Source organism: Xenopus laevis, chromosome 4S (assembly GCF_017654675.1).
Source record: "Xenopus laevis strain J_2021 chromosome 4S, Xenopus_laevis_v10.1, whole genome shotgun sequence".
NCBI classification, from domain to species: domain Eukaryota; kingdom Metazoa; phylum Chordata; class Amphibia; order Anura; family Pipidae; genus Xenopus; species Xenopus laevis.
Window position 1 is genome coordinate 8,085,594 of NC_054378.1, and position 18,431 is coordinate 8,104,024.

Genomic DNA, 18,431 nt, shown 5'->3' on the forward strand with positions numbered 1-18,431 from the left:
GACTGCCAGACTACAGGAGGCTCTATTTGGCATTACTCCTGGTTTTTATGCAACTAAAACTTGCCTCCAAGCCTGGAATTAAAAAATAATCACCTGCTTTGAGGCCACTGGGAGCAACATCCAAGGGGTTGGTGACAACATGTTGCTCATGAGCCACTGGTTGGGGTTCACTTTTGTACAGTATGTTTTTGGCTTCTGACGACCCCTAAGCTTAGCTTCTCAACAGCTGCTCAGAGCCCACTGAGCATGTGAGTGTCGCAGACACTTTCCAAAATGGTGAAGTCCTGGATTATTGCTGCTATTGAGAAACCGAACCTTTAGGCTTTTTCTCTGTAATAATAAAACAGTCGCTTGTACTTGATCCCAACTAAGATATAATTAATCCTTATTGGAAGCAAAACCAGCCTATTGGGTTTATTTAATGTTTACATGATTTTCTAGTAGACTTAAGGAATGGAGATCCAAATTACAGAAAGATCCATTATCCGGAAACCCCCAGGTCCCAAGCATTCTGGATAACAGGTCCCTTGCCTGTAATATGTTTCTCAGATGCCATGAGCACACTGTACCCCCTCCTTTGTTTGAATGGACTGAGCTTTTCCAATTAAGATGTTTCTGTCTTCCATGTTTCCGTTGTCTTTGACCCCTGTGATTGTCCATTCATTTGGAATATAATTATATTTCTTTTTTTCCCCTTCTTTTAAATTATTAATGTGCATAAACCACTATAATTTTTTAACACTGCAAGAAGTCTGTCTGGGGACATAATAAATCCCACCCAACACTTCAATGTTACTAAAGGCCCTCAACCCACCATAGAGTCAATTTGGTTGAGTATTGAGCTTCTCCTGTTGCATTCTGATTTGGAAGAACAGGAGAATATGGAAATCAATGGACAGGGTTGAATGATGGATTGAAACATGTAGGTATCTGAGCCAATGACTTAAAGGGGTGCTTCACCTTTAGGTTAACTTTTAGTATGTTATAGAATGGCCAATTCTAAGCAACTTTTCAATTAGTTTCCATTATTTATTTTATATAGTTTTTTAATGATCTGCCTTTTTCTTCTGTCTCTTCCCAGCTTTCAAATGGGGGTCTCTGACCCCATCTAAAAATTAAATGCTCCGTAAGGCTACAAATGTATTGTTATTGCTACTTTTTATTACTCTTTATAATTAGGTCCTCTTCTATTCATATTCCAGTCTCTTATTCAAAGCAATGCATGGTTGCTAGGGGAATCTGGACCTTTGCAACCAGATCGCCGGAACAGCAAAATGGAGAGCTGCTGAATAAAAAGTTGAATGACTCAAAAACCACAAATAATAAAAAATGAAAACCAATTGCAAATTGTCTCAGAATTTCACTCACTACGACATACTAAAAGTTAACGCAAAGGTGAACAACCCCTTTAATTTCTTTTTAAGAAAACACCAGTAATGCCTGAGACCACCCATGCCTAATACCATTGACTTTATTGGCATCTGGGGGGCAGATTTTGGCCCCAAAATGCACTTAAGTGTCTTGCAGTTAATGGCACAAGACATGGGCAGTATTGGTGTTTTCTCCACTAATGGAAAAGTCTGTGGAACCAATCATATTGTAGGTATTGTAGGTTATGGAGCAATGACAAAAATATTGAGAGGGATGGGTTCTTTGATGTGGAAGCCTTTGAACAATGTTATTCTGCAAGGAAAGCTTCCTTTAATTTAGTTTCCATTGGGCAATCCTACTAGTGCCACTACCCATAATCAGTCAAGGAAATTAAATATTAAATATATAAAAATATATATATTAAAAAAAAAATGCGATGGTCTTCTGCTTCCAATATAGGGGCAAATTTACTAAAAGGCTCCACACTTTAATTAATTCACAGTCAATACACTTATTTATCAAAATGCGGTTACATCTCGGCAGACGAACGCTGGCAAAGTATCACTTTCGTTAGCGTTACTTACTTTCTTCCTAGCGAAACTTTGTCGACACACTTATGCTTATGTCAATTTATATATAATCATTTTTGTACAAATATATATCATTTTTGTATACAATATGGCACTTCTAACCATATTTATAGTCATTCGTTTATTATTAAGGCTTCCTGGATTTAAATCAAACAACTCTTTTTTATCATCAGATTTTGAACCTGAAAAAATAGCAGTTAAATACAGTTAATGAAAACAGATTCTTTATTGAAAAAATTCAGCAGAAAAATGTTCTGTCTTCACTGAGGTCCATTTCAGGCATAGAAAGTACAGTAAAAGTACATGGTTTGATTCAAAAGGAAAAATAGAGAAAGTAGTATCAAGTATTCTCTCTTTAGGCCATTAAACATAGAATGTTATGGATTAGCAAGAATTTATAGAATCTATAATTGTAACGAATAATGTCCCTAGTGGCTTCTTCTTTTGGGGGCCTATTCACTAAGGGTCGAATATCGAGGGTTAATTAACCCTCAATATTTGACTAGGAACTAAAATCCTTCGACTTCGAATATCGAAGTCGAAGTATTTAGAGCAGATAGTTCGATCGAACGATCGAAGGATAATTCCTTCAATCAAACAATTAAATCCTTTGGATCGAACGATTCGAAGGATTTAAATCCAACGATCGAAGGAATATCCTTTGATCAAAAAAAGTTAGTTAAGCCTATGGGGACCTTCCCCATAGGCTAACATTGACTTCGGTAGCTTTTAGATGGCGAACTAGGGGGTTGAAGTTTTTTTTAAAGAGACAGTACTTCGACTATCGAATGGTCGAATAGTCGAACGATTTTTAGTTCGGATCCTTCGATTCAAAGTCGTAGTCGTAGTCGAAGTAGCCCATTCGATGGTCGAAGTAGCCCAAAAAAAACTTTGAGATTCAAAGTTTTTTAACTTCGAATCCTTCACTCGAAGTTAGTGAATCGGCCCCATAATATTCAACCTTTCCTATGCCCAGTGGCCAAACCTTCCATTCAGTCTCATCTGCATTATTCTGATAGAAATCTTATTCTGATAATTGCATAGGATCAATGATGGTGAACACCATCTCTAAAACAGTATTTGTGGAATTAGTTGGCTGAGTATTCTCCTGCTCTCTGAGGTTATCAACCATGTCCATTCTGTTTCCTGACATTTCAGGGCCATCAGGATTATAGTCAGTTGGAAAAGTTATTCTAATTGGGGAAGAAAGATATTGTTTTTTTTCTTTTCTCTGGAGGTTCATCGGTTGGATTCTCTTTAGAAACCGAGTGGATTATAAGATTTAAACATTAAGCCAGAAGAATATTACTTTTTATTTGGAAGCATTTTGAATGTGCCAAGCTTTCTTCTCAATGTAGCCATCCTATGGTGTCCTAAATTATTTTTTGGGGGGCACTGTTTTAGTAATTGTTGGTGAAGGCTCAGGAGAGTTGCTTTCTTCCATGCCAGATGAGCTTCCTTGTTCTTCAAATAATGGAGTATTTTCATTATTGTTAGGGAACACTGTCATCTTAACTGTTGTGGAAGCATCTTCTTCCATCCCAGATGAACTTCCTTGTTCATCAAATATCGGAGTAGTTTCATTATTGTTAGGGAACACTGTCATCGTAACTGTTGTGGAAGCATCTTCTTCCATCCCAGATGAACTTCCTTGTTCATCAAATATCGGAGTAGTTTCATTATTTTTAGGGAACACTATCATCGTAACTGTTGTGGAAACATCTTCTTCCATCCCAGATGAACTTCCTTGTTCATCAAATATCGGAGTAGTTTCATTATTGTTGGGGAACACTGTCATCATAACTGTTGTGGAAACATCTTCTTCCATCCGGGATGAACTTCCTTGTTCATCAAATATCGGAGTAGTTTCATTATTGTTAGGGAACACTGTCATCATAACTGTTGTGGAAACATCTTCTTCCATCCCAGAGGAACTTCCTTGTTCATCAAATAGTGGAGTAGCTTCAGGATTATTATTGGGGGGCAATATTGTAGTAATTTTTGTGGATTCTGTAGCATTAGCCAACTGGCCTGTGCAACATAAAATCTTGATCTCATAATCCAAGCAGCTGTCATTACCTTGATTTTTATTTTCACAAACCAAGCCTTGAGAAACCCCACATTCCTGAGTGTAGTACAGTTTATCCAAGGGGATATCGGGAAATCTGACTAGCCTACAACTCACTGCTTGAGGTGCACTACATACAGCATGCCCTTCAGCCCTTATGTTCTCAAAAGTCTCAAAGTCTCCACCATCTGGGCCGGATGTTGGTCTGTAGACATTAAACCACTGGGACCAGGAGCAGTTTGGGTTCTGAGAATTATTGTCTGCACTGCCTGTAAAAGACAAAAATTAAGTTTTAGGACTGAACAGGCTCATGATATATAATAACAGAATGTTCATGGAAGAGTTTTAAGATGGTCAGGTTTGTTGGAAGTCAGAAGATGGTTTGTCATTGTTAGGATGGAATCTTCCTTCAGGTTACTACTACTACTTAGAAGCCTGATCTGATCATAACTGATTTGCTGGATCTGTGAGGCACATATATTATGTATTAAATTCTGTTGCGACTGGATGTACTGTAAATATGGATTATGTAGAAGAACCAAAGTTACAGCATGTTCAGCTTGCACAGGTCTATGCCGTCCATTTTTTGTTTACCCATAACATCACTTTGATCTACTCTACTAACCATCAGAGGAGGGTTATCTAAATCCAGACTTAACCAAGCTGGCCTTTAATTGGATACCGGCACAATTTCAATATTTCTGTAGTGTCATCCCCAGGACTTGATATACCATGGAAGGGCCATATTTTGGATCACATAACTATATTTTCTAAGGCATATGTTCAAATCTAAACATAGGCCTCTAGATAAATTAACCATTGGTGTGTTCCTTCTCAAACAGCTTCATCTAATTTTTTCACCTGAGCCACATGGAGATTAAGGGGCCGATTCACTAAGGGTCGAATATCGAGGGTTAATTAACCCTCGATATTCGACTAGGAACTAAAATCCTTCGACTTCGAATATCGAAGTCGAAGGATTTAGCGCAGATATTTCGATCGAACGATCGAAGGATTGTTCCTTCGATCGATCGATAAAATCCTTTGAATTGAAAGATTCGAAGGATTTAAATCCAACGATCGAAGGAATATCCTTCGATAAAAAAAAGTTAGCCAAGCCTATGGGGACCTTCCCCATAGGCTAACATTGACTTCGGTAGCTTTTAGATGGCGAACTAGGGGGTCGAAGTTTTTTTTAAAGAGACAGTACTTCGACTATCGAATGGTCGAATAGTCGAACGATTTTTAGTTCGAATCCTTCGATAGTCGTAGTCGAAGGTCGAAGTAGCCCATTCGATGGTCGAAGTAGCCCAAAAAAAACCATTAGGTGTAAATTTAGAAATTTTTTAAAGAATTGTATTTTGCTATTCTACAGTGTATAACTATACCATGATTTAATATTTGTTATATTGGGAAGTGATGACGTCACTAAACGCAGGTTCTAAGGACATATTTACAGGCTACTCGTGGATGTGGTGTATTATATGTGCAATAATGTACCCCCTATTGCAAAATATAGGGGTTCCGCGATTATGTAGGAGGACACAGGCCGAATGCCGTTGACCGAGGTGGCTTCTAATATCCTCCTATTGTACAAAATTGGGAACATTACAAATTACATATGTTTCAGTGAGTTTTGTGACAAATGACATCACCATGCACCAATTATAACTGATGACATCACTTTGGAACTTACCTGTACTTCCTTTCAGAGGTGGTGGTGTCTGCACACAAGGGGGTGAGCAAGAAGTAGAAGGTGGCACTGCAAGAAAGATAAATTGAAGTTTGTAGGAAGAGAAGCAGATTGTAACCATGAATTGTAAAAAAAAAGCTTAGCTCTTATCTAGCAACTTGTATCTAGTGACCAGTGAATGATCCCTGCTAATCGGTTGCTATGGGTTACTAGACAGGTAGCAAACTTTATTTATTACTTTTGCTCTATCTTTATAAGGGTAAGTCCACACAGGGCATTTTGGGGAGATTTGGTCGCCTGGCGACTAATCGCCTAGTTTTTGCGGCAACCAATCTCCCCAAACGCCTTCGCTGAATATGCGCCGGCTAAAATGAAAAGTCAGATGACTTCGGAAAACGAATGGTCAAGTGTGATTAGCGCCGGCGTTTTTTTTTTTCATTTTAGCCGGCGCATATTCAGCTAAGGCTTTTGGGGAGATTGGTCACCGCAAAAACGAGGCAATTAGTCACCAGGCGACCAAATCTCCCCAAAACGCCCTGTGCGGCCTGACCCTAAGGCTTAAAATCCAAACCCTGGGACACCTTATCTAGCTGGTTTGCTATAGAATCCATTCTTCCCCATGGCTTAGTAGTAAATCCATTGCCCCACAACCAATAATAATACATTTCCAACTACAAGTAGCAGCTACTAAGCCCCCCTGTGATACAAGCTTGACCATTTCAGTACAATAATAGCAAAGCAGTTCCCCTTTAACTTCTTCTTGTTAAAGGGGAACTCCACCACAACATTTTTTTCCTTTGCATATTGAAAGAAAATTGTTATTCTAAGTAACTTTCCAATGAACATTCGTTAAAAACGTTCAGTGCAAATGTGGATATGTAATTGCCTTTGAAAGCAGGGATGAGTCAGAACCAGCAGTGCAAAGAATAGAAAGGGGCCGGACAGATACTGCTTCCTATACGAATTACAAATACCTTTGAAACAACTGGAAATGTTTAATTGGCGTGTATTGGAAAGTTGCTGAAATGCAGTGTGTGTGTTTGTGCTGAGCTATAAATACATACGTATGTTTGTGTGTTACGTGTATCAGTGCACACACACCGCACACGTGTTGTTTATTTGTGAGTATGTGTGTGGGCCCCAAATGACCCGACATTCAGGATCTGTTCTGTATTAAACTAATTCTGACATGTGGATTTCTTTTTGGGGGTCTGTGTAGCCAAGTGGGTGTGTATATGTATAAAATAACAATATGTAATAGACAGTTCTCTTGTTATAGGGAGGAACCTCTCTGTACCTTAGCACTATAAAGGTTAGTTCACACGAGGAGATTCGGGGAGATTTTGTCGCCTGGCGACTAATCGCCTCGTCTTCTGAGCGACAATCTCCCCGAAATGCCTCAGCGTGTTTTCCCATAGGCTATAATGAAAAGTCACCTGCGCTAAAGCACGCACGGTGGTGCCTTTTCCATAGTCGCCCGAAGTACTTCAGACGACCATGGAAAACGCATCGCCACATGTATTTAGAGCAGGCGACTTTTCATTATAACCTATGGGAAAACACGCTGAGGCAGTTGGGGGAGATTGACGCTCAGAAGACGAGGAGATTAGTCGCCAGGCAACAAAATCTCCCCGAATCTCCTCGTGTGAACTGACCCTTAGCAACAGAAGGGTCAGAGCTTCCAAACAAGCCAAAGGCAGATTATTCTTTAAAGTAAACACAGTTTCTTTTGACTTTAATCAGTGCAATGAACTCAAACAAAAGGGCAGAAACTGCATTAGGCAGAGTGGGAGGATTAGTTATCTTTATAGATTAAAAGGTGGGATGATCGCCTTTAGGGATCAGGATATGTTTAATAATGTTGGGCAGCCACATTGTGGCCAAAGCTGTCATACAGTTCTAGTACTTTCTGAGCAGACTGGGGGTCATTTATCAACACTGGGCAAAATTGCCCATGGGCAGTAACCCATGGCAACCAATCAGATGGTTGCACTCATTATTCTACTTGCAGCTGGCTTCAAAAAGCTAATCACTGATTGGTTGCTATAGGTAGTGATGGGCAAAATTCGCGAAACGGCGAAAAATTCGCGAAACGGCGCCGGCATCTCGTTTTTGACGCCGGCGTCCATTTTTTCAGAAAATTTTTTTTTGACACAAATTTTCGCGGGCGTTTCGCTAATTTATTCGCTGGCGGCGAATCGCGCGAATTCGCAGCGAATTCGCGCCTGGCGAATAAATTCGCCCATCACTAGCTATAGGTAACTGCCCATGGACAAATTTGCCCAGTGTTGATAAATGAGCCCCACAGTATGACTGGTAATGACTTCATGTGCACCCCTCTTACCCCAAAATTACTGATTTGGCGAACGCTGAGGCAAGTGCACCAGATTTGATTGGTCAGAAAGGAAAAGTTGACTCATTTTGGTGAATATGATGTCATTTGTTGGCCCAGACTTAGTCTGGTGCAATTTGAGGGGTCTGGCCCTGATCACTGTCAGATACCCAGGTATTTGGATAATAGGGAAGATCAGGGCATTAGGGACTAGGGGTTGCCACCTGGCCGGTGGTTGATCCCAATGTTATTAATAGGGAAAAAAGATAAATATATAGGAAGGCCGGTATTTTTTTATATTTTTATTAGGGACTGCTTGGGGACCCTGGTCTTTCCTAGGTTTACATTGTAAAGATCCAGCTTTTTAGGGTAGAAATGGGATTCCTTTTGTCCCCAACAGTGGCATAAGTAGAAGTAACTGGACTCTACCAGCAGGGCCGTTCCTGCCATGAGGCAAGATGAGCACCGCGCCTCAGGCAGCTACAAGGGGCGGCAAAAAGCCGCCTCCTGTAATTTTAAGAGCCGAATTTCTGGTTTTTAAACCGGAAATTCGGCTCTGCTAGTGCTCGTTACACTAGTGATGCCTCACCTTTTAACCCGCTCCGACGCTAAACTTTTAAACGTGGAGCGGGAGAGGGGGGCAGCATTGGGGTTGCCTCAGGCAGCAGTAGCCCACGGAACGCCCCATGGCTCTACAGCAATCATTTTAGTCGCCCCTAAACTTTGCTAACCAAGTTTCAATATATCATACATTAAAAATGCCCCCTTTACCTCCTGGGCCCTCCCAGCATTTGCAGCATTATATTTCTCTATAGTTATACCCCAACATTACAGGGGCCATTGGGGAGACAATTTGGTAGAACACCTTTATATACTATTCTGATATTTTCAGTACAGGTATAGGATCCCTTATCCGGAAACCCAATATCCAGAAAGCTCCGAATTATGGAATGGCTGTCTCCCATAGACTCCATTTTATCCAAATAATCCAAAATTTTAAAAATGATTTGCCTTTTCTCTGTAATAATAAAACAGTAGTTTGTACTTGATCCCAACTAAGATATAATTAATCCTTATAGGATGCAGAACCAGCCTATTGGGTTTATTTAATGTTTAAATGAATTTCTAGTAGACATAAGGCATGAAGACCCAAATTACGGAAAAATCCGTTATCCGGAAAACCCCAGGTCCCGAGCATTCTGGATAACAGGTCCCATACCTGTATAGACACCAGGGAAATCACGTTAATGTTAGAACATGCATGGGGCAACCCTCTAATTCAGGAAACCTCAACCTTTTTTTTTACCCGTGAGCCACATTCAAATGTAAAAAGAGTTGGGGAGCAACACAAGCATGAAAAAAGTTGCTGGAGATGCCTAATAAAGGATAAAATTGGCTATTTGGTAGCCCCTATGTGGGCCTAAAGGAGGCTCTGTTTGGCTATGAATCTGGTTTATATACAACCAAAACTTGCCTCCAAACCTGGAATTCAAAAATGAGCGCCTGCTTTGAGGCCACTGGGAGCAACATCCAAGGGGTTGGGGAGCAACGTGTTACTCAAAGCCACTGGTTGGGGGCTACTGCCCTAATTGATGTTGCACTACAACTCTCAGCATTCCAGGCTTGTTACATGCCATTGCATATAGGGGTATTAAATCACTTTAGAATGTTCCACAATAGGTGTTTCAATCATGGGGATCTTAGGTCTTCCACTTAAATGTTGCTGGGCTACAACTCCCAATATTTTCTTAATACATAACCAAGGTTTAATGAATCCTGGGAGTTGTAGTCCAGCAACAGCTGGGAACCAAGAAGAAGAAACAGGATCTTATGGGAAACCATGGCAATCAAATCTGGCAGTTCAGTCAATTCCTATTAAAGTGTAAAGGAATAGTACAGAATATGGCACAAAGGGGTGAGTACCTCTTGTACTCCGTGTACCATACGCTGTGTGCATGCAGCATAATGGAAAACAAATACAGGTACGGGACCTCTTATCCAGAATGATTAGGACCTGGGGTTTTTCAGATAAGGGATCTTACTGTAATTTGGATCTTTATACCTTAAGTCTACTAGAAAATCATTTAAACATTAAATAAACCCAATTATATCTTAGTTGGGATCAAGTACAAGCTACTGTTTTATTATTACACAGAAAAAAGGAAATCATTTAAAAAAAATATGAATTATTTGATTATAATGGAGTTTATGGGAGGAGGCCTTTCCGTAATTCGGAACTTTCTGGATAATGGGTTTCCGGATAACGGATCCCATACCTGTTCCAGGGAATACCTCAATACATGCTAATTATATAAAGCTATAGTAAATATTGACATCTCAAAAGCCACCAGTGGACCTGATTAGGTGAAGGCCAGAAAATGACGCAGTGTGAGTAGGACTTACCTGGGGAAGCTCTGATCCCAGTGATGAAGCAGAGGGTAAGTACCAGAGTTGAGTGCATGGTGATAGGAAGGTGTTAGGGTGGTTAATGGTGCGTTGCACCTTATATCCTATCTCCTCAATCCTCCTTTAACTTGTTTAAGCTGGGGCAGGAGAACACCAACCAGAGGACAACTCCACCCTCTTCATAGTGTCATAATTCAATGGTCAGTTTTAAAACAAGGAGTCCTAGAAGGGTGTGGGTCCTAAGCAATGTCAGGTATTTTACGATCCATTTATCTGTGTCAAGTGAATAGATATCAGGCAACTTCAACTTGTCCATCAGGTTCTCCATTTCTCCAAATTAGAGCCAGCTGCTCTTCTTGTTCTGCTGAGTAGTTCAGGCCTGGTCCATCCACATACTATATGTGACTTTTTTGCCCTTTGTTTTTGGGTGATAGGTGATCTGTATCTGTAAGAACTTCCACCCTATTATGTTTCATGGTGACTTACAAATCCTGTATTTTATAATGAAACACTGTAGCAGAAGCCAGATGATTTAAGGACCAGGAGGACTTGCTCTGGTGCTTCCTTCCAGATCCGTACAATCCAAATGGGTTTTTAAAGTCATTAATTCTGGAATCCATAACTGGTCTCCATATCATCACATTAACAATGTTGGCCCTCTGCCCCCTTCTCTGCTTAACCTGCACAAAGTGTGACAATTGGCCACCCCGAGACATCAGCTGGATAATGGACATAATCCTAACAATTGAAAGACCAATCCAGAACTTGTTAATAGTTAGGGAAACCTGGTCACAACTGCCCAAAATAATGTACGTTAAGGGGGTCTATCAGCCTTTAGCCGAAATCCCACCAAAGAGATCCAACGCTTCCATGCCCAGTCACCTGAGTCTCTGTGTTTGGAACCCCCTCCAAAAGGCAATATCTCTCTCAGAGGCATTTTGAAGGCTTTGATGACCAACGCGTTACTTGTGATGGCTACTATCACAAAATAACGACATATATCACAATTAGCAATAATTAAAATGTTGATACAGTAGGAACCCCTTAGGTATAACACCCCTAAAACAGGGAAAATGTTTAATAGAACCATATTTCTACTAAGACTCTTTTCCACCCATTCTCATGACCAGAACACACCCAGTGCCCTGAGGTATGTGCCAAACGTATTTTTCCAGCCTCACTAGTAAGTAATTACATAGCTGCTGTTTCGTTCCTCTTGCAAACAGGACCGGCAGCCTGTTCCAGTCTTGTTAGACCCTATCAGTACAAGATTTCAGAACATGACTTTTGAAGATTAGGACTTTGAGAACAACCAAAGGCGCTAGAATCTAAATGGCCTTTTCTAAATCCTGCCTTTTTGATTTTTTTTGTCATTTGTGCCCCTGAGGAAGACCCTTAAAGTCGAAACGCGTTGGGCTCTTCAAATATTATTTTGTAATTTTTGTTATATTTTTTTTCTTTTTTTGTAATAATTTTTTTTTTCTCTAATTGGGTGTGCTATCTGTTTCTGATTATATTTAGCAGCTAATTTTGGAGACCCTGATGGGGAGTCTCCTATGGATTAGCACCCCGCATTCTATTTTTGAGGGTAAGCGCCTTCTCTCCTAATTCTGTAGAATCAAAATCGTTGGCGGGATGGCATTTGGAGCGATTCGTTTTCCGAAGTCGCCTGAAGTGCTCCGAGTGCCATCCTGCCGGCGATAGATTAGTCGCCCGAAGAAGAGGCAATTAGACGCTGGGCAACTAAGTCTCCCAGAATCTTCACCTGTGTCTCTGCCCTTAGGGTTTGGATAATTATGTGCAGGAGACATTATGTCTCTGTATATTTTTATTACCTGACTGGGAGATGACATACTGCTTAACGGAACTAAGTCAGAGGTAACTGGACGAGTCTTGCAAGATAATAAATAGAGACATTAGCATTATCGGCACTTGGAGGCATTATCCTAGTGTCAGTCCCACAACAACAGGGACTCTAAGCCTTTGGATATCTACTTTTTCTATTCCATTAGGGTAAGGACAGATGCTAAGATTCGGGGAGATTAAGTGATCCGGCGACAAATCGCCCTAATCTCCCTGAAAAGTTTTCCCTGTGGCTAGAATCTAAATCACTGGTGGGATGGCACTTGGAGTGTTTTCTGAAGTTGCCTCACGAGGAAACTTTGTGCTCCAAGTGCCATCTTGCTCTTGCCGGTAGGAAGGCTTTCCGGGGAGATTAGTTGCCCGAAGAAGAGGCAAATAGTCGCCAGGAGACTAAATCTCCCCGAATCTTCCCATGTGTCTCTGCCCTAAGTTCGTCTAAGAACTGCCCTCAGTGGGAAAACAGTGGTTGTTACTAGTGATGCATCTGATCAGTGTGGCCTCCAGCAAGTGATCTTTATCTCTCTCCACCCCAGGCACCAGTATACAGTAACATGATCTCAAGCTGGTCATAGACACAAAGATAAAGTCGTACGAATGAAAGGTCTGTGCGAATTTGTGTGGATCGTCCTGACATTTTCGTACCACGTTGATCGGTTGTTTAGTCGATGGGACAGGTTAGAAGACATCAGCCAATGCATGTATAGCCTAGATGATTATATCAATGGGTGACTGTCACTTCTATTTGTCCGACAGAACTTTCTTACGACTACTGTCACGGCCAGAAAATTGTAAAAAGTGTGTTTAGAAGTCTTGTCATATGAGGTAATCTAATTCATGGGTGGTACATTTTATTAAGGCGGATGCCCTTGTATTTTAAACTTAATGTCATGTATATTTTGCACAATGTTTCTAATTCCGTTTTTGAGTATTGCCAAATAAGGGACACAAAAGGGCTCAGATTCGGGGAGATCAGTCGACCGACGACAAATCTCCTCTTCTTCAGGGATGGCACTCGGATCGCTTCGTATTCCGAAGTCGACCGAAGTTTCCTCGTGACGCAACTTATGCCCGACTTCGGAAAACAAAGTGCTGCGATTGCCATCCCGCCGGTGATTTACATTTTAGCCGGTGGGAGGCAGTTCGGGGAGATTAGTCGCCCGGAGAAGAGAAGATTTGTCACCGTCGACTAATCTCCCCGAATCTGAGAGTGTGCCCTGACCCTAAAAGGATTCCAAACTTGTTTATTAACTAGATTAGGGATCCCCAACCTTTTGAACCCGTGAGCAACATTCAGAAGTAAAAGGAGTTGGGGAGCAACACAAGCATGAAAAATGTTCTTGGGGTGCCAAATAAGGACTGTGATTGGCCATTTAGTAGCCCCTATGTGGATTGTCAAACTACATTGAGACTGTTTGGCAGTGCACCTGGTTTTTTTATACAACCAAAACTTGCCTCCAAGCCTGGAATTCAAAAATAAGCACCTGCTTTGAGACCACTGGGAGCAACATCCAAGGGGTTGGAGAGCAACATGTTGCTCACGAGCTACTGGTTGGGGATCACTGAACTAGATTGTGTGTTGTGTGTTCAACAATACACCACTATTCTATTATTCAACTTTTACATGGGGATTTCCCATTGACAACAGAAACTGTGCTACGAAGCCATTTCCATCACAAACATTAAGGGGGAAGCTCCGCAATTACGGAATTTTCAGCTCTGCCCAGATAATCACTGATCTCTATTGAGGGATAAATAGCAGAACAATAGCCGAATAACAGAAAAAAAAAAACAGTGTGCGGCTGTTTATTGTTGTGTCCTTCAGTTGGATGATGATATTGATAGAGAAATTATCATTACGGTTTATTGCAAAGTTTCTTTATTGTATCTTTATGTCTTATACCCGCTTCAACAGCAGCAGAAATACTGAGGGATTGTGATGAATTTCTTATGAGTATATAAAGATTTGTGTTAGTTAGTGATGGGCAAATAAATTTGCATGGGGAAAATTTGCGACAAATTTTCACGTTTTGCCGGCGCGAATAAATGCACGAAACGCCAGCAAAAATCCGGAGTCAAAAAAATTTGGACGCGCATTGGAAAAGTCGCTCTCGTCAAAACCGTCACCCGCCAACACTATTTGGACACCCATTGACTTTAATGTCGGCGTCATTGAGGAATTAGTCGGCGAATTGACGCGGGCATATAAATTCGAGTATCGTCTAGGCCTCGCCACAAATCCGGGCCTGGGGCAGATCCCTCTATCTCAGTGATTGTATGCAATTTGATGTATACCGCCTTCTGTTGTACAGCTCTGAGGCATATGTTGGTGCTTTATATTAGGGATGCACCGAATCCAGGATTTGGCCAGGATTCGGCCTTTTTAAGCAGGATTCGGATTCGGCCTAGCCGAACCGATCCTAATCCTAATTTGCATATGTAAATTAGGGGCGGTTAGGGAAATCACGTGACTTTTCGTCACAAAATCTGATTTTTTTCCACTTTTTCCTTTCCTGACCCTAATTTGCATATGTCAATTAGGATTCAGTTTCACCAAGGATTCAGGGATTCAGCCGAATCCTAAATAGTGGATTCGGTGCATCCCTACTTTATATACAGTACGTGTTGTTAATAATAATCCTAATAATAATCAACATAAAGCTTTTCATGGGGAACTTGTGACACCCAGCGGCCATTGTCTATAGATCCCCACTGTTCATCAGTCACAAAACCAATGATCAGCAGACTTTTTAGACATTACCTGTTTGACACCTTTCATTTCATCATACTGGTCCTTTCAGTGGCGAAGGTGATTGTTATTTTGATTTAATAACACCTTTATAACAAGGACCAAATCATCTCAGTGCAGCTTTTTATTTGTTATTCTATTTAAAAGATTGGAGGAATCCGTTAGGTCTTTTCGATACTGGGAAAATAATGTGTCCCCTGTAGTTTATATATTAGAAGTCACCAAAGGGTTACAGAGGCATAATAGTAATAACCCTATATTAATGGTGGGAGGCTTAAGTGTGGATTGGAGTAAATGGGGTTGTGTTGAGGGAATTGCTAGGCAGGCGAGCAATGTAACTGGGTCACGGTGAGGATATATTTTGCTTGTTTATGAATATGAAATTTATCTTAAAGGAGAACTAAAGCTTAACTAAAGAAGTAGCTAGAAATGTTGTACATGATGTTTTGGGTTTCTGTACCAGCCCAAGGCAACCACAGTCCTTTAGCAGTAAAGATCTGTGTCTCCAAAGATGCCCCAGTAGCTCCCCATCTTCTTTTCTGCTGATTCACTGCACATGCTCTGTGCTGCTGTCACTTACTGAGCTTAGGGAGCCACTCACAATATACAGTACACATAGAATAGAAATGTCACAATATAAGGCTGATTAGTAATTAATACACATAATTACTACATGGCAGCACAGAAACCAGTGCAATTAGCATCAGAATTGAATAATCAGCAAACCTGTAGCATCAGCTTATATTACAGCCAGGGAAGCTCATTTTCTGCTGGATAATTAGTGACGAGCCCTAAGCTTAGCTTCTCAACAGCCAATCAGAGCCCACTGAGCATGTGAGTGTCACAGACACTTTCCAAGATGGTGACCCCCTATGACAAGTTTGAAGTCCTGGATCATTGCTGCTATTGACAAGCTGAAACTTTAGCCTCGTGCAATAAGTTCACTATATAAAATATGTGATTTTAAGCCATATCCATTTTTAGGGTTTAGTTCTCCTTCAAAGGGCAAACACTGCTGAAGACTTTACCTACATTTTCTGGACCAGCATACACCAACTTCAGTTATTTAAGCATGCTGGGAGCTGTAGTCCAACAACATCAGGGTTGTGTTCTGAAAGCAATGTCACGAAATTAAATTCTATCTATTTCTATCTTTCCAGGGCCAGAGGCAAAAGAATTGGTGTAAATCTGGCTCCATGTTCTGTGTTCCGGCAGTTGGTGGACCATAAAACTGATTTTTTATGCGAGAAAACTTGCTCAATAGGATGTAGGCAAGTTGGGGGTTTATCACAGCATCTTGGCAGTTGGGAGAGTTTCTGTGGGGGCAGGTGAGAACCCAGGATAAAAGAGAAATGTGGAAGGGACTGGGCAGCTGAGAGGAGGCAGGAGAGAGCTGGAGAAGCCGGAGGAGCCTGGTCAGGGCTGGTCCTATCAAATGTGGGGCCCAATTGGGACCATGTTGGCGGGGCCCCTAGACAAAGTGTTGCTGGCTACTGACACACCAAGTATTTAGGAAAATAAGGGCATACAGGCACAAAATAGAAAGGAAAGGGGCAGACAAGGTAACATAATAGGGGCACACAGGGTAAGAGAGAGAGGGAGGAAATAGGAGAGTGGACTGGGCCAATTAGTTTGGGGCTGGGCCGATTCAGCTTGGGAGCAGGCTTGGTTGGATTGGGGGCAGGCAGGGCCTATCAAGGTTGGAGGAAAGCTGGGCCTATGAGAGTTGGGGGCAGGCTAGACCTATGGATTTGGGGATGGGCTGGACTCTCAAAGTTGGGGGCAGGCCAGGCAGCATCATGTGCTGAGGGAAATATTATCTGTGCTGCCCTGTGGTGCGGGGCCCCCCAGAGGTGCGGGGCCCAATTGGGCCCAATTGGTCCAATTGGCCTAAGGCCGGCCCTGGAGCCTGGGACAAGACAACATGTGAGAAATGAAGACCAGAGGGGAAGGCAGAGATGAAGCTGAACTCTATTCCCCTACTTTTTTGGTAACAACAATGTAGACTTGGGTAACTGTAAATATTGTAATTATTGTTTCGTCTAAGTGTAATCATTTATGTAGAACAATCAATTGATTTATTTTACAATACATCCCTTTACTATTGTATTTTTGCCTGAGTGACATTTTTGTTTTACTCTTGTTTCAGCAGCAACAGGTTATGAACATTTTTTTTACATAGACTGCATGCTGCTTGATTACTTCAGCACGTGTTATGTGTTCCGGATCAAAGCAGTATTCACTCTATATTTTTTCTTTTAAAAATGTATGTTTCCAAATATGTCTGTCATTGTTTGTATCTGTACTTGTTACCAGTGTCGGACTGGCCCGGCGGGATACCGGGAAAATACCCGGTGGGCCCCGACCCTAGTGGGCCCCGCCGGGCCAGTCCCCCTCTCCCAAACAGTTTTTTAAAAATAATTAAAAAAATTTCGGCGCATAGCAGCGCCGTTTGCGCATGCGCGCCGAGCGCCGTTTCCGCATGCGCGCCGTTTGCGCATGCGCGATGCGCCGCCTGGGCGCCGAGGAGGGATTCACCTAACAAGTAGGTAGAGGGGGCCAGAGGGGGGCCCTGGACACCAGTCCCGGTGGGCCCCGGACCCCCCAGTCCGACCCTGCTTGTTACAATTTACAGTTGTCAAGGTGGGGTGACAACACTCCATTATACAGTCTACATGTTAAAAGTTACCAGAACCTTCTGTTCTCAGCAAATGCAAGTGCACAAGTGTCTTTGATATGCATGGGGTTATTTACATAACAGATCTGTGAGAGACAGCAGTTTACTTCTTTTGTTGTGCTTTGGATGTTAAATAACTCTTGTGTGGGGTCTGTCCCAAATGATCTCTCTTCTGATAATAATGCTAATTTCTGTTTTGTTGGGTTGTGATAATCAGGCATGAAACTGATATGGAAATACTGAGACAAAGGCGAGAAACATCTCACTAGTGATTTGGCCAAGATAGTGCTGCACACTTTAGGGTAAGGCCACACTAAGCGATAGCGCGGCGATTTGACTCGCAGCGACTTTTCGCCACGACTTTTAAACGGCAATCGCTGGCGAAACTTTGGCGCTGGCGTCTATGGGGAATCGCTGCGTAAAAACACACGCGGCGATCTTTTTTCTATTGTCGCTCGAAATCGCCTCGCTAGGCGATTTCAAGCGACAATAGAAAAAAGATCGCCGCGTGTGTTTTTACGCTGGCGATTTTGCGCGATTCCCCATAGACGCCAGCGCCAAAGTTTCGCCAGCGATTGCGGATTAAAAGTCGCGGCGAAAAGTCACCGCGAGTCAAATCGCCGCGCTATCGCTTAGTGTGGCCTTACCCTTAGTGTAGTGTATCTTCTGAATTTCCCGAGGCCAG

General features: G+C 41.8%; 1 protein-coding gene across 1 annotated transcript; it reads right to left on the reverse strand.

Annotated features, from left to right (window-relative positions):
- Positions 1-3,254: 3,254 nt before the first annotated feature.
- LOC108715209 (mucin-5B) lies at positions 3,255-10,653 on the reverse strand. Its single transcript, XM_018260137.2, has 3 exons — positions 10,458-10,653; positions 5,726-5,791; positions 3,255-4,298 (listed from the first exon to the last, which is right to left on the reverse strand). Exons 1-3 carry the CDS (start codon positions 10,513-10,515, stop codon positions 3,340-3,342), a joined length of 1,083 nt encoding a protein of 360 aa, XP_018115626.1. The 5' UTR covers positions 10,516-10,653; the 3' UTR covers positions 3,255-3,339.
- Between the last annotated feature and the right edge of the window lie 7,778 nt (positions 10,654-18,431).